Source organism: Alligator sinensis, unplaced genomic scaffold (genome assembly GCF_000455745.1).
Source record: "Alligator sinensis unplaced genomic scaffold, ASM45574v1 scaffold134_1, whole genome shotgun sequence".
In the NCBI taxonomy this organism is placed as follows: Eukaryota; Metazoa; Chordata; order Crocodylia; family Alligatoridae; genus Alligator; species Alligator sinensis.
Genome location: NW_005841920.1, coordinates 743,147 through 759,971, shown reverse-complemented (window position 1 = coordinate 759,971; position 16,825 = coordinate 743,147). Strand labels below are relative to the sequence as shown.

General features: G+C 44.3%; 1 protein-coding gene across 3 annotated transcripts in view; it reads right to left on the bottom strand.

Annotated features, from left to right (window-relative positions):
- SLAIN2 (SLAIN motif family member 2) overlaps positions 1–16,825 on the bottom strand; it is a 38,024-nt gene that overhangs the window by 20,371 nt on the left and 828 nt on the right. For 2 of the 3 annotated variants that reach the window (XM_006019006.2, XM_006019004.2), the window contains exons 2-3: positions 4,566–4,733; positions 1,562–1,723 (exon numbers count right to left, since the gene is read on the bottom strand). In XM_006019006.2, the coding sequence (XP_006019068.1) occupies positions 1,562–1,723; positions 4,566–4,733 (330 nt within the window). The remainder of the gene's footprint in view (positions 1–1,561; positions 1,724–4,565; positions 4,734–16,825) is intronic. The other variant, XM_006019005.3, reaches the window with a different exon arrangement.

Here is a 16,825-nt window from a genome sequence, read left to right as displayed (position 1 = left end):
AACCCAGTCTGGAACCCAATCTTGGACTGGACGTGAGGGCATGGGTGAGGTGGGGTAAGGGGCGGAGCATTGTCACATTTTGATGTGTGGACCTGGTCCTGATCCCACTGCATGGGTAATGGCCCAGGTGAGACCGGACCCCATAACACACAGCTACCATCGTTCCTCTACTGTCAAGTTTACCAACCTGTGGGGATCCCCGTGGGCTGGTTGTCATGACTCCATGGGACACAGGCTGAGCACCTGTGCTATTCCACTGTAAACTATCAGTATACCTCTCCTTTCTTCCACTACTGAAGGACAGGTTGGCAATGCGTTTTTATTACAGATTGACAGACTTGACTCCCAAGTCTCACTCTCAACTTGTGCCAAAAGTATCCTTAAGTTAATTCATCCATAAATGGATAACTTGCCATTTTGACAGGGAAGTCAAAAATGGTCCAAGATGATACTAGGTCTTCTGATCATTGCCTAGAGAAACTATACCTTAGCCAGTACTGGAACATTTCTTTTTCCTTTTATCCCCAAAAATAAGAAATCCTACAGCTTCCTTTGCCTCTAATCTGGAAGGAGAGGATCAGCTAGTCATTTAGCAGGAAAGACCTATGTTTCTGCAACCGCAATACAAACCTCTCCTCTGCTCCCTCCACAATCCCTTCAAGAACATAGGTGCAATATTACACGCACCCTTTTAAGAAATTTTCTCCCAAAATGCAAAACGAATCATATGAAGCCTTGGATTCCTCATGTAGCAGTTAATGGCCCTAAATTATTAGGGCAATCTCCTTGATTGACTGTGGCAACTCCTATTCTTGTGCCATTCTTTCCCACGCTGCCGCCTAGGAACTCAGCAGAAGCACATCTCTTGATTAAGGGATTCCACAGTCCTCTTGCATAAAGCCATGCACTGAATCACGCAAGCTTCCCCAGCTGACAAATACGCAGGGGTTTCAGTCCTATTCCACAGAACCTTCCTTCTTGGCTCTGTACAAGCTTATTTTGTCTCTACCCCAGAAGGCTTGATTTGGTCACATGACCTGCCCATCATATGGCTTTGCTTATCATCTCTACCAGGGGAGACAATCTGAGTGGGCACATGTGGGACTAAACCAGTGGTGTTCAGCCTCTCTGGCCTTGTGGGCTAGATGAGAGGAACAGGTCTGTTCCATGGACTGGATCCCACACATGGGGTTGGTCCACGTGTGCAGCCCCACAAACCAGATTCCTCCTGCAGCGCTACCCTGAACACCAGATCTACTCATGGCCCAAACTTGCATGCTGGATCCAGCCATGGAGTGACTACACAGTTTGGTGGCAGGAGAGTGGTGGTAACATTAACTGCTGCAGTTCTGGCAGCAATTAACGCTGCTACAACTTCCCCAGCTGCCAAATTTCTGGACCCTGGGGAGCTCTACAGGTCAGATGCCATAACTTCAAAGGCCATATCCAGCCTGCAGACTGGAGGTTGAATATCACTAAACTAAGCCCATCAACCCTTGAAGGGTTGGTCAGTCTCCACAACTGCAAATTAAAGGAAAAGTCCTGTATGCAAAATACTTACTTTCTTCCTGCATCCGAGCTAGAATTTGCACATCTGTAACATCATTTAGCTTGTAATTAGATCCAATTGAGTCTTCATCCATTTCCGAAGCACTTAATTCACTGTCTATAGAGGACTGTGGGCTTAGTGGAGGATTTCTATCTGCTGAACTTTTAAAATGACCTGTTAGAAAATGAAGAAAAAAAGTACAAGCTAAACAATTTAATGCTGTGTACTACTACACTGTGCACCATGATAGAGGAAAAAGCCTACATGCTCCCCTTCACAACAAACAAAGCTAAAAACTGCAAGATTGGGTGTCAGTAATACCTAAAGTACTGTTTTGAAAGAAAATAACTAACATTATTTACAACTTCCATTTTGAAATATTTTATTGAAAAAGTTAGCCCAAAAAGTAAAACAAAAAGCCAGTGTTCATGCAAAGACAGTCTTCCCTTGGTACAACCCCCCTCCCAAAAAACCCACAAGCAGAATGTAGGTAACAGATTAATCCATTTCTACTTTTGTTGGTGTTCACAATTTGGGTATCTGCACTGGACTTCTAGGGTACAGAATCATAGAAAACATACAAAATTAGGGCTGGAAGGGAGCTCAGGAGATCTAGTCCAGTCCCCTGCTCAAAGCAGGTAACTTTCAGCCTTTGCTGAAAATGCAGTATCTACTCTCTTAGTATTGCCTGTTCACGTCTTTGTCTGCTATATCTTATGTTTATAAGATACCCAAGAGGTATCCCAGAGGTTTAAACACTAAGTATATTAAATCTTTATTTAAATACAACATTCAGAAAATAGAGATCTCCTGATATGTTTGATATATGCAACATGTTAAATTACACACATATACCCTAACAGCTTAAATATAACACAAAGTCATCAGAATTTAATACTTAAACATGTAATTATCTCAAAACCCTATTTATTCTTATATGCACATTAGACAAGGCTGCTTAAAACAGTTTTATTAGTCAACATTTGTAGAACTTAGCTTCCTGAAAGATTCTTTTCCCAAAATAGGTCTGCTATTGTCACATCTGCCTTTTCGTGCCTGTGGCGTTTCATTACTTAATTACGTCTGTACTGCAATCAAATACGTGACTACAGGATGCGTAGGATCACCCAGATCTCTAACCTAGCTAGGTTACAACTGCAATAAACGTACTGGAAGCTTCACTGTGGGCTGTTCAAATTGAATGGGGACAATAAACACTTCGGCAGCTAACCCATACTGTCACATCTTTGCTGCAATTTTTACCCAAGTTAACTAAATTAAAGAGACCCTGGGGTGTGCCGACAGATGCTTAAAAAAACCCAAACCCTCCAACTTGCAGTCTAAATATCCATTGTCAAATTTCCCCAAAGCAGAGAAACTAATAGTCAGTGTCCAAGATAAAAGCAACATTCTGTCAAATGACTGCATATGCTGGAGACCACAAAGCCTCACTCCAGTACCTTTCCATTTACCACCTCGCCCTGGGGCTGTGGACATGCATGCATTTGTAGTACTACAAAAACATAGCATTATGAAGGGTGTACATCTGTGCACAGTCCCCTGACCTGTGTGCTAAAAAGTAGCAGCCAGGAACTGATAGAAGTCTGCTCCTTTGCCCACCCTCCCACCCCAAATACCTGATACCCTGCCCTCCGCCCTACCACAGAAAGGGGACCACTGGGCAGGCTTTCAGCCTCCCACGGAGGGCAATAAGCTGTCATGAAATATGCTGTTGTGCCAGGGGCAGCAGTGGGCTTTCTGACAGCTTGCCAACTTCCAGGGCAAAGAAAGCTGCTTCTGTCCTCATGACTAGAGCAGGAGCAGGCTGTCTGATAGCTCATTGTCCCAGAGGGATCAGCAGCCATCCCAGTCACTGCTGCTGGGACAGCAGATACCCCTTACCCCTGCTGTCCTAGTGGCAGCATCACTAATCCTAACTGCAGCAGTGATCAGAGCTGCAGGTCCCCCAAGACTGGGGCTCTGAGAACTTACCACCCTTCATGAAAGGGCGGCCAGGAGAACGCACTGCTGCCCAGAGCCTGCAGCAGAAAGCTCTGTGGCACATAACCATGATAAGCAGAGCTGAAGTCTCCAGTCCTGGCTGGACTGCAACCCTGCTCCCCAGGCTGCCAGGGAGGCCCTCTCCTCTCCCTCCCTTGGTCTTAGTGGGGAAGTAGGGGAGAAGGCAGAGCACAACAGATTGCTGGGGCACCATGAGACCCCCACCCCCCCACCACATAACACTGCATTCAACTACAAATGTAATATGTGACATGACAAACAGCACTGCAGAGAATTTCCTCTTTCAAACAAAGTTTTCCTAGTGCTTGCACCATTTCTGCAGTGTTCCAGGTAAGCATACAGATGTGAAACCTGCTTTTTGTAATGCCAGAAGGGCATGTATTAAATTAAAACATAGCAGGGGTACCAAGAATACAGTCTCAGGCTGTGGACCACAAGTTGAATTGCAGAGCAAGACTTTTTACTAGTTCTGGCTATATTGCTGTCATTTATACTAGTGCCTTGATGTGCAAGAACCGACAGGCTATGCAACAACACGAGTGCAGGCAGCAGTTACAACTATATTCCAGAAAGCTATATGAATCTTTAGTAACTACTATCATCATGCATTAGTCAGCTAATAGACCAAATCTATAGGAAATTATTTTTATATAAGTGTATGTAAAACACTTCTTTATGTATCTATATCTACAGATATATAAAAGTGTGCACACACTGTGAGTGCACAGAACAATCATACAACCAAGTTTATATGCACCACTTCTCCCTAAAAAAAGAATACATTTGTCTAGTTCAGAGAGATCCAAACAAAAGTAGCATTATAACACCTCAAGCTCAAAAAAAAGCCTACTGTGTTTTTCCTCTGCAGTATCTGAAATATCATGCAATTTTCTTACTCAAACACAAGTTTCATCTTTTCTTGTCCACAAACTCTTCATGCCTGTGTAATGCCCCACACAAGAGAACATGATACTTCCTGAAAACAAAAACCTACCTGAGCTACCAGAAGGTACGAGCTGTTTCATTAAAGCAGATTTCACTGGCGTTGAGGAAGGCGAGTTGAAGCCACTACTGTAGGGGCTACTAGCGTTGGGACTATAAGGGCTTGTGTAACTGACCACACTGAAAGGATTACTGTACAAACTCTGCCTCTTGAGGACTGCTTGAAAGGGGGGAAAAAAAAGTGACAAGCCATATTAAAGGAGCTGGTAAAGATCATCATATTACAGTATTTCAAGTCATTCAACATGATTTAGTTACTAGACAATTTATCTAAGTAGTTTCAGTCAGTAGAAAAATGTATTTCTTTTTAGATTTATAAAAAAAGTGCCTATTTAGCTTCTGGACATAAGAGTCCTAATAGGATGAAGTCCATCCAAAGTGATGGATAGGACAATGACCCTAATACCTTTCTCCACCTAACTCAACAGATCCAAGTTCACTCTGGATAAATTTACCTCTTCACAGTGGAGTAACTTTCCCTAAAACTCAGACAGACTATGGGACTGAAAAGGAGAAGGGAAGGAGACTCAGGCTAATACTCATCCCCAAGAACATGCACTTTCTTCCCATTAAAGGGCAGAGCTACTGAAGCCATCTGCCATAGCTGCTCACACACAACAGTATTAAGATGTAGTAAAATAGGTGAAACATCTTTAACTGCACACAGGGATGTGTGTAATGGCTTTCATCTTACATGTGAGGTAAGGGTATTAAGCAAAATGCTGCATATGGAAATATCTCAGTATGCTTGTGATGCTATCCTACACAGAACATGACATGTTAAACCCTACTAATGGACAAAGCTATGAACCACCTACAAGTGCCACTGAAAAGAGAAGGTCCCAACCTTCTTGTCAAAGTAGAGAGGAAGGGTGTTTTTGGCTACTTCTGTACAACTATTGCACTGCCCTGCACACAAAAGTAGTTAAGATGAAAATTAGTAAGAAAAGGACACCATTTGGTTAACACGGTCTCTCCCGAAATTTCTCTGTTCAAGCTGTTTTTCCTTAACAGACCAGGATAACCTTCTATTCTCATTCTCCATGGGCGTCATTCAGCTAGCTCTTATCCAATCCCTGGGATAGCATATTAACAACATAATCTGAGTTTGATGAAAGATGGAGAGCTGAAAGTTATATATGCACTAAATGCCCCAACTGCTACTCACAGTAGCCTTAATTATTCTCTAGTCACCATCAAATCCAAAAGGAAAACTCAGTTCAGATCATCAAGATCAAAAAGCAACATGACTAGCATGCAACACTTATTTCAAAAAGAAAAATAATCTTTGCATGACCTGCACTATCAAATCACTACTGAAGTTGTCAGCTGTGAAAATTTCTATTCTAGCCCAAGGCAAGAAGTATCTTTGGGCCAGAGACGATCATGACAAAATATAGCTCTGGTGACAAAACTCACCAACTTACTGGATTGCACAGACAAAAGGATTCAAAACTGTTCAGATGAAATTGCTGAAGCAGTCTCTTTGTGCAGTGCTAACCTGAAAACTAAGTGCTCCCCGCAATGCTGTTTTAATTTTAAAAAATCTGTTTGTGATATTGTTCAAGCGTATCATTTAAACACCTCTTTCCAAAAGAAAAGAAGGTCTAGATAATGCTACATTGGGGAGTATTTCTTTCATCATTCTGTAGTATAATGCAATGTAATTAAGGGCAAGAGCCAACCATTATAAAAATATTAGTAGTATAAATATAGTAATAAATCAAATCATGAATCTATAAAAATGCTGCACAGAGATCCACAACTGACACACTAAAATCAGATATAGTGTTAACATTTATCAATCATATCAACAGTAAAGGATGTTTAACTCTAACTGATTCAGCTTTATAAGCAAAAATTGCAAAATGGTTTGCTAAATATGGATCCATTTGCTGGAAGAACAAGATTAGTTTCTCTCCGTTTGAAAAAGTGTATCAATTTCTCCAAGAATGGTGATAAATAGGTTCTCCTTATGTTATTATATAAAGAACATTCTAAAACATAACGAACAGTGTCTTCCAAAACTCCCAGACAAGCTGGGCAACATCTTTTAGTGCTTGGAATGGAAAGCCTATGTCCAGCAAAAACAAACTGGGGGCAAGAGAAACAGCCTTAATTTAACTGCAACAGATGTCAATATTAGCAGTCTGCAAAGACAAGAGTTCTGTCACAATAGCAAAAAATAAGTTGAGTCATGTAGTCATATTAGACAAAAAGATCTTCCTGTGGCAGCTGTGACTTCCTTGGAGGCTTGTATGTTGGTGCACCTTAAACAATTAAGAAGGAGCAGAGGTATAAAATTTGGGGGAATAATGCTTCACTTAGATAGCTGACTATCTGAAATAAAAATCTGTTTAAATATCAAGCTTTTAGTAAACTATTATTGTTTCCTACACTTTCTTTGATTACCAGGATAAGCCACTGTTCGACATCTCAAAGTCACCACAAGTAGCCTAAAGCATTCACAAAATACACAGTGGCTTAGAGTGCTACCACAGTGTTTTGGATGCGTACTCAAGAATATGTCCTTTTTTAGAAAAGGTGGTAGACCATTCTCCCATTAGAGCAAGATTGTCCTCCATGGTACATTTTACATTGTTTGTAATGCTTTGTCCAGTTGGTGGGGTTTCTATTGCTGTGCTTGAAAAAGTTTCACACCTAAACCTTCTGACAGTGTTCTCACTGATCTTATTATAACTTCTTGTGTTAAGGCCTTGTCCAAGCCCATTAAACTTAATTGCAACTGAGCTAGCTACTAAGAGAGTTATACTCTTCACCAAAGAAAGGTTACAGCCAACACTTTTTAAACCTGTATACCCATCCTGTGGAATAGGATAGGGCCAGAAGCAAGCAATAAGCTACCAGGGACTTGAGCATCTGACCCTGTAGCTCAGTTATACCAGACTATTTAGAAAATGCAGGATCTTAAACTCCTGAAAGTGAGTTTTTAAGACAGAATAACCTCAATTATTTCACACAACGTTAGAATTTTGCTGACACTGAAAGAAAATTAACATAGCAGTATGACTTGACGGCAGTGAACCTGGCCAAGGGGCTAAATTCTTTTGCACTACTCCACTGAAATGACACTGAGTGTCAAGGGCCCGCAGCAAGGTGGTAGCCCTAGACTTCAGGAGGGCCAGCTTCAGTGAGATGAGGAGATTAGTGGGAGAGGAACTGGGGTCCTTGAGGGCAGAGGAACTCAGCGTCCAAGAGGAGTGGTCGTTCCTTAAGGAAACGATACTCGGGGCCCAAGGGGTGTCCATCCCGACAAGAAGCAAGGGGGGCAAGAGTGTCCAAAAGCCCCCCTGGCTCACCAAGGGTGTCCGGGAGTGCCTGCTTGCCAAAAAGGCGGTGTACGCCTGGTGGAAGGGGGGTGTAATCTCCAAAGAGGAGTATACCTCCTCTGCTTGGGCCTGCAGGCGGGCTGTTAGGAAGGCCAAGGCGGATATAGAGCTCGGATTAGCGTCCAGGATTAAGGATAACAAAAAGTCCTTTTTCAAATATATTGGGAGGATGAAGAAGGTGCCGGGTAATGTGGGGCCCCTGCAGGATATGCGGGGCAATCTGGTGGTTGCGTCAGAGGATAAAGCGGACCTCTTTAACCAATTCTTCACCTCCGTTTTCTTGTGCAGGGACCGGGACTTCCCTGCTGTGATAGAAGCCGGACGCGAGGGGATCGCCTTCAGACCTCAGGTTGGGGAGGACCGGGTTAGAGAGCTTCTGGAGGGGCTGGACGCGTTCAAGTCAGCGGGTCCGGATGCTCTCCACCCCAGGGTGCTGAGGGAGCTGGCTGGGGTTATTGCAGGGCCCCTGGCACGGCTCTACGAGCGATCGTGGTGCTTGGGCCAGGTGCCAGATGATTGGAAGGTAGCTAATGTGGTCCCCATCTTCAAAAAAGGGAAAAGGGAGGACCCGGGCAATTATAGGCCCGTCAGTCTTACCTCAATCCTGGGGAAACTCTTTGAGAAGATCATCAAGGAGCACATTTGTGATGGGCCGGCATCCGAGATGATGCTCAGGGGCAATCAGCATGGATTTATTAGGGGGAGATCATGTCAGACCAACCTGATTGCCTTTTATGATCAGGTCACAAAGGCCATGGACGCAGGTGTCGCGGTGGATGTAGTCTTTCTGGACTTCAGCAAGGCCTTTGACACCGTCTCTCACCCCATCCTAATTAATAAACTAGGCGACTGTGGCATAGATGCCTACACAGTCAGATGGATTGCAGATTGGCTGAAGGGTCGCACTCAGAGGGTGGTGGTGGATGGATCATACTCGACTTGGGGGGAGGTGGGTAGTGGAGTCCCCCAGGGCTCGGTCCTGGGGCCTGCGCTGTTCAATTTCTTCATCAGCGATCTTGATGTTGGGGTGGAAAGCAACCTGTTTAAATTCGCTGATGACACCAAAATTTGGGGGGAGGTGAGCACGCTAGCAGGGAGAGAGAGATTGCAGAAGGATCTGGATAGGTTACAGGGGTGGGCAAACAGGAACAGGATGTGTTTCAATACGGACAAGTGCAGGGTGCTGCACTTGGGTAGTAGGAACCAGCAGCACACTTATACGATGGGGAGCTCCCTACTTGAGAGCACGGAGGCGGAAAGGGATCTTGGTGTCATTATTGACTCCAAGATGAACATGGGCCGACAATGCGAGGTCATGGTTGGCAGGGCTAACCGGACCTTGTCGTGCATCCACAGGTGCATCTCGAGTAGAGCCAGGGAGGTGATCCTCCCCCTCTATGCGACGCTGGTCAGGCCGCAGCTGGAGTATTGTGTCCAGTTCTGTGCGCCCCATTTCAGGAGGGATGTGGACAACATGGAGAGGGTCCAGAGGAGGGCCACCCGCATGATCCGGGGACAACAGGGCAGACCCTACAGTGAGAGACTGCGGGACTTGAACCTATTCAGCCTCCACAAGAGAAGGCTGAGGGGGGACCTGGTGACCGTCTATAAACTCACTAGGGGGAACCAGAAGGGTTTGGGGGAGACGCTGTTTCCCCTAGCCCCCGCTGGCATAACAAGGAGTAATGGGCACAAGTTGATGGAGAGGAGGTACAGATTGGACATCCGAAAAAACTACTTCACAGTTAGGGCGGCTAGGAGCTGGAACCAACTTCCAAGGGAGGTGGTGCTGGCCCCTACCCTGGGGATCTTTAAGAAGAGGCTGGATACCTCCCTGGCTGGACTCATTTGAGTCCCGTTTTTTTGTTTTGTTTTTAGGGTTCTTTTGTTGTTCTCCCGCCCTGGCGGGGGGTCGGGCTAGAAGATCTATTAGGTCCCTTCCGACCCTAAAACTATGAAACTATGAAATGTGTGCCACTGCTTTGTTTGCCAAAAATCCCTTCACCAGATAAAAAATGCTTTCACTTTCAAGCTGGGAACCAAGATTTTCCCTAGTTCTTGTGCCACAGGATTAAAACAGCATTAGTTTTTTTAAATGTACGAACTGTCAGTAGTATATAGAGAAAATGCAATGGAAAGGTCTCAGTCTTAAATTTACTTGGAAACCATGTTAAATATCACACACAGAACTCAGAATAGTTGTGGCTATTTTAAGGGGGATACTCAGGGTATTTCCAATTAGTGAATATATATTCCATGTCTATGTTCAGCAGACAGTACTTCATGATAGAAGGACTGTGTATAATGGAAACAAATTCTCAGACAGCCACTAGAATTATAAGCAGGCTATTTTTCACCATAGCACTCTCCTGGTACCAAACATATGCAAGGGTCCAAAGTATAAAAACAAAACTCCCTTCTACTCAAACTGAATCTTTTTCCTCACATCAAAAGAGGCAGTTCCCATTACTTATCAAAAGGTAAACCCCAAGACGCTAAAAGCCAGCGATTCTCAACCAGGATTGCCAGAACACCCTCGGATGCCACCAGAGTCTTTGAAGGACACCACGAGGTGCAAGAAGATAAGCAAGGGGTGAGGAGATAAGTACACTTGCTCCAGCCTGAATGATTCCCCCCCCCCACTGCCCAGCCTCTCTGCAAGGACCTAAGCACTATAATATATAAATTAGTTTTTGAAATTTGTCGTCAGTTGAGTGACACCCATTATGGAGGGTGCCTCGAGACCAATGAGGGGTGCCTCGAATTCAAAAGGTTGAGAACCACTGCCCTAGGCATATGCAAAAGGCTAAAATAGTAGACACAGGCACAATGGATATCTTTTTATATATTACACACACCATTACACTAATCTTATAAAGTTAGGATTGGAAGGCAAATACTGAGGAAATGCCAGAATGAGTTAACTGTGGACACTGAATACAGATTTCTTGTGCACATGCACTGCGACAGGCACACCCTACTCTTTCCACAGGGGAAGTAGATTCTATCCCAACCTCTGGCACAAAATTATTAGGAGTTATTAACAAGCCCCTTAAACCACATTTTTATCTGTGGTCACTAAATTCTGTGTTCTTTAACTTCTCTTTTTTAATTTGAGACCTGGGGCCTCACTTGCAAAGCACTGAGCATTACAGGCTATGAAAAACTTTCAAGCCATGAGGTATGCTTTAAATATATAAAGTACTTTTATAATGTTGTCTGCTTAATGTCTGGCAAAGTTGTAAGCAACTGAAAACATGATCCTTTAAAAGGGAAGAGTCAAGCAGCCTATCCAGGCAGCACTGATAGCACCACTTATGTTTTTTTCTAAAGAGCAGGTCATTTATATATTAAAAAAAGCGCCACTGAATGTTAACCTATGGAAAATAAACTTATATTTGAAAACATTCACAATCTAATCCACATAAACTAAATCTAGTTAAGATAGAAGTTCAGTTTTTCTTAGAATTAACTACGTTTTTATGTGAAAAGTGATTCTCAACAGAATTGTTCAAAATATATTAGTAGCTCATGCTTAAGCTAGCTTTTTTGAAAGGAGCAATTTCCAGAATCAAAGCTAACCCTTCTAAAAGAAAGCACCCACAGGTAGATTTATTCTAGAAGTCCCAGTAGTAATCCAAACTGAGATGAAAAAAAATCCATCACTCAGGACAAAGCTAACTAAAATGTATAGGCAGTGTCCAAACAAGACCTACACTTAACTGATTTTTCATTCCATGAATGAATGCTAATAATTCTTGCCATTAACAGATTCATAGTTCTGTATAAGAAACCATGTCTTAGTTGTGCATTTTACACCAACTATGGAAAACAATTACCACCTTACAGCAACAACAAAACTGAAGATCTTACAGTGAAAATTGTAATGTAATGTAATATAAACATCCCTAAACACTACTCTTCCAAAACAAGTCCTTTGGGTTTTTTCAGGCAGAGAAAACAGGTTTTTATAAAGGGAACTACAAATCAGCGTTGTAGTAGAAGGCAGTGATGAGGTGCCTTAATAGATTCAATTTCACTTCTTATGCTGAGGGACTCGGGAAAACATTTAGAGCAAGATTCACAAAGGCACTAACAAGGCAATGCTGAGGTTCCCACACCTGGATTTCAGGAGTCTATCTGCAAGTATGGAATTCACAAAACAGGAATTAGGCATACAAGCTAGCTCCAATTTAAAGGGTCAGACATAGCACTTAATGGCTAAGTACAGACATTCAGGAGGTTTTATTGGGTTCAAAATGGCTGCCCAATTTATTCTTAGCTCGTTCTGATGCCGACCTTACACTTACAGACCCCATCTTAGTGACCAGCAGTCAGTCTAAACCTGTAACTGAATAGAAGTTCCATGCACACAAGTCAATCTAAAAACTGCAGAACCCGGTTTAAGATAAACCTGAATCTATGGAGTATCAGAATCATTCGATTTAGATCAAACCAGTGCTTCTGTCCACTTCCCCTGTGCAGCCCCAGGGCTGGGAAAATCCAGTCACCGGCCCCAGCCCTGGGGTTGCTCTTTTCAATCTTCCCCTTCCCCCGCACTGGTCTATATTTTGCCCCCTGACCCCTTGCTCCCCACCCCACAGCCAGTGCTCTCAATCTCCATTCCACAAACTGCTCCAGGTACAGCCACTTCTATCAGTGTTCACTGCTGCCAGAGCCGAACAAAAAAAATTATTTCAAACCCAACCTACCTGAACAACGCTTTTAATATTATATCTTCCTCTACAAATCCTTCACTAGTACTTCCTCTCAATCATTGTGGACATCACCCCCACCACCTCCACTACCCCATTACGCAAGCCTGTGACCTAGGCATCACTTCTAACTCTCTCGAACTCTGGACAGCAGGATCTGAAGTCATGCAGATCTTTCAGGCATGACATCTATAAAAACTCTAGCATCTAGCCTTTCCCCTCTAGCCACAAAGCTAACACTGTGGTGAAAGGGGAGAAGGGAAGGAAGGTGTGTTGGGGAGGCACATAAGGCCCCTGTGGTGAGGGAGGAGTGGGGCTGGGGTAAGCGCTGCCCTACTCCCTCCCGCCCACCCCTTCCCTCCCCTCCCCACTCCCCTTCCACCACAACGGACTTACCAGCTGCATGCAGCTCTCCACACTGTCATGCTGCGCTCCTGGCCACCTATGCGCTGTCACAGCTGTGCGTATGCACGGGCATTTATCAGCCAAATTATTGGCCCCATCAGGCCAATTTCCAATGCACTCAATTTTCTTCATATCAGTGCCAAACCAAAATTGGACCAATGTATTAGTGCACCTCTACTATTAGTAGCTCAAGTCACAGCTCATATGCATCCCTCCATTTATTCCACATTCTCCATTAAATCAAGCATAAACTGTTTTTTGCCTTTACTTTGAAAGTCATTCATGGTCTGCCTACAACACTCATCACTTCTCTTTCAATGTGAAAGGTCAGTTCCTGTTTCTTGTCTCCTTGCCCTCCTGTTAGAGTTCACACACACATTGGTGCCTCCCCTCATAGCTGGGACAAGCACCACATGCACACTTGTACAGCTACATTATCTCCCTTCAGTCTCCTTCACATCTACTTTGCTTACAAGAAAACTTGGCAACAGGTGGGTAGTAGTCATAGCACATCAGCAACCTATCAGGCTGACCAATACTGTCTCCTTGTACTCGCCCACATGCTAGCACACAGTTCTCATCTCTTGCCCCACAGACCTTATTAAGTATAAGACAAGGATGCCATTTTTGTGGGATCCTGCCCCATTACTAGGGTTAAATGGTATGATATATGTAAAGGCTCAGGCAACCTACATCCTGTGGAGCCATTTATTTGATCCAGCCTGTGGACATGGGGCTTTGGCAGCAGATTTCTCCTGCCAGCTGCAAGTACAGCTGGGAAAAACAGCAGTGGCTGGGTGCTTGCTTTCCAACCTCTGACCTGAACTGGATCAATCTGGCTCACAGCCTTAAAAGACTGCATAATGCCGATTTATTAACCAGCCATATAAGCCCATATTGATCCGACAGCCAATATGCAGCCCAGCAGCTTGAAGAGCAGCCTCCTCCTCCTAAGTGTGTCAGAGGAAAGGGGTATGGGGAAGGGAAGGGGCGTGGAGGGGGGCAGATTTAGGCGCCCACGGTGAGGGAGGGAGTGGAGCAGGGGCTGCTCAGCAGGGTGGTGAATGCAAATCCAGCAGGAGTGGGGCGGAGCCACAGGCAGCTCATTCAGGGGGCATGGGGAGCAGGGCTAGCTCCCCGCCATTGCGTGCACCCCCAGGGGAGGCATGTACCCCCCCTGGATTTGTGCATGGGGTGAGGGCAGGCTGCCCAGGCTTGGGGCCAGGGGCTGTGCCTGTTCCTTCCTAGCAGGGGGGGCTAGGCTGGACTTCGAGTGAGCAGCGCTGGGTTGGGTGGTTAGGAGGTAGGATACAGGAACCTTAAAAATTCACCATAGCTATCCTAGTGCCACAGCCCCAAGTGCAGCCCTGGCTGGAAAGAGGTCAGCGCAGCCCCTGGCCCTGAGCCTGCAGCCCGCCATTGCCCCACGCACAAATCCAGGGACACCCCCCAGCCCCCCCATGGGGATTTGTGCAGTGGCAGGAAGCCACCCCCCTCTTTCCCACACCCCCCAGACAAGCTGCCCGCAGCTCCACCCTGCACCCTGGCTGGGCCGCACTTGCCCCTGCCCCACTCTCTTGCCTCCAGCTGCCCCCCACCCCCGCCCACAGACTTACCAGCCAGACACTGCTCTCCAAACTGTCCAGCTGCATTCCTGACCTCATGCATGTTGCTGCTGAACACCTGCACGCAGCATTTAATCAGTGACATTACTGGCTACTCTGGCCAAAAAAAAAGCCGATTGCCAATAATGTTAATTTTCCTTTTATTGGTGCCGATCCACTATGCAACCGATATATTGGTACACCCCTAGTTTCAAGGTCTGCTGATAACCAAAAAATGGTCAGACTCTGTGGACCTCTGGGTTTACAGCCTAGAACTGAAGGGCTGCTTCAATGATGCATCTTCTCTCCATTCCTTCTAAGCTGGACTCCTTTCCCTCCTCACTTCTAACTCCTAATCAGGTGTCCCTTCTTGCCTACTCAGTACCAGCCTCTGCTCCTTATGTCTATCACTTCAGTCCCACTCTCCTCCAGCCCAAACCAACTTCTTGCCCAGCCTATCCTCATTCCCTCACTGCTGGCTCTTCATTTGATCCTTCCCTGTTGTCTCTTGATCTGAGGGTATAGCTAGACAATTACTATTAAAGGATATTCTTACAAACTGTAACAATGCAGCTGTTACGTCTGTATGATTCTACAGGGATAGAAAGGTAGCAATATTGCTTCAATTTTAACACTGCTCTAGTCAGGGTCAGAGTTAGGATTAGTTAGCTAACTTGCATTGCTAAAGGATCTGCAAATATAAAAAGGCATATATTCTAACAGTTGCTGTGAACTCCCAAGCTGTATCTCTCCCTCTCCTTTTAAAGGAACTAAAAAAACCCACATGCTTGACCATATCCTTAGTCTCATGGGGTCTTCATCTAATCTAAACACCCATTTTTCCCCAGCTCCTTGTCAGATCTCTATCCCCATCCTAGCAATTTCTCTTTGTTTCTTGACCAGTTGCAGTGTTCCTTCCATCACAGTGCCTCCACACAATTTTTCAGCTAGCCTGATGCTCTGAAGGGCAAGTGTCTTCACTATTATAAACCTCTCAAGTTTAAGCAACCCTCTCTGTCATTAGTTTCAGTGCCTGTTCCTGCTGCTGTTTATAGGTTTTTCCCCCACTATCAGCATGAAAAATTAAATTGCCATTCTTGTGAAATCCACAGCCATAGTTCTCTCTCATATCTTATCCAGACTGGAACAGCAATAGTGGAGATGCATGTATATGTATATCTATACACACACACACACGCATACACTTTGAAAAGCAACACTGTTAATTTGTTTGTCATATCTGGAAACTTCTTCTCTTCCTTACTCGACTCATACTAAGAGATTCAATTTGTACTGAAAGCTTAAGTTCTACAGAACTTCATGGTACTTTCCCCAGAAAAGGTTCCTACTTACAACTCTCAAGGGGGATTCTGAGTGGAGAAGTACTTAAGCCTCATACATTCAGCTAAACCCATGTACAACAGCATGCAGTTTTCTGCAAATTCCCACGTTTAGGTTCACAATAAATAATGGTCCTAGTTCAGAGTTCATTCTTCAGAATATTAACTTTGTAACAAATATATGCATTGGGGAGCATCTTAGGAAAACCATTCATATTGACTATTTCTTGTTTTTTAGCTCACATACCTAAGGACTCTCATATTAAGGGCACACAAAATGGGCAGAATGGCAAAACAATCAAGAACAGAAGAGTGTGGAGGAGTTTTTGGTTTAAGTTAATAGTTGCACCTTCAAAAGGAGATGCCAGAGAAACTGAAATGTGAGGAGACTGTCTATAGTGGAAAGATAGACTTGTGAGTTAGTGTAAAGATGGTGGCTGAAAAAGAACAAATGAATGAGAGAAAAAAAATTGAAAAAAATAGGATGGGGGTAACCGAAGAAGAAAAACCATGCAACTCCCCACATCTACAAAGGGAAGATGGTCAAAGGTGGGAAGTGAATGGGGAATGCTGAAATCGTAAAAGAAAAGACAAGATGATGACATTGAAGAGATCTCAGTCAGACAAAAGTAAAAATAAAAAGTCTGGTAAGAACAGTTTCTGTGGGAGTCAAGAAGTTATCCTGGAGGGAATCCAGGGCTGAGCTGAAAGAGTGAAAGGCAACAGCTGGAGACATACATCCAACAAAGTCTAAAGGTTCAAGGGAAATGGAAATCAGCTGACAGTTAAAATCTTTGAATTAAGACCAAAGATTTGTTGAAGTCAGGGATTACCAGAG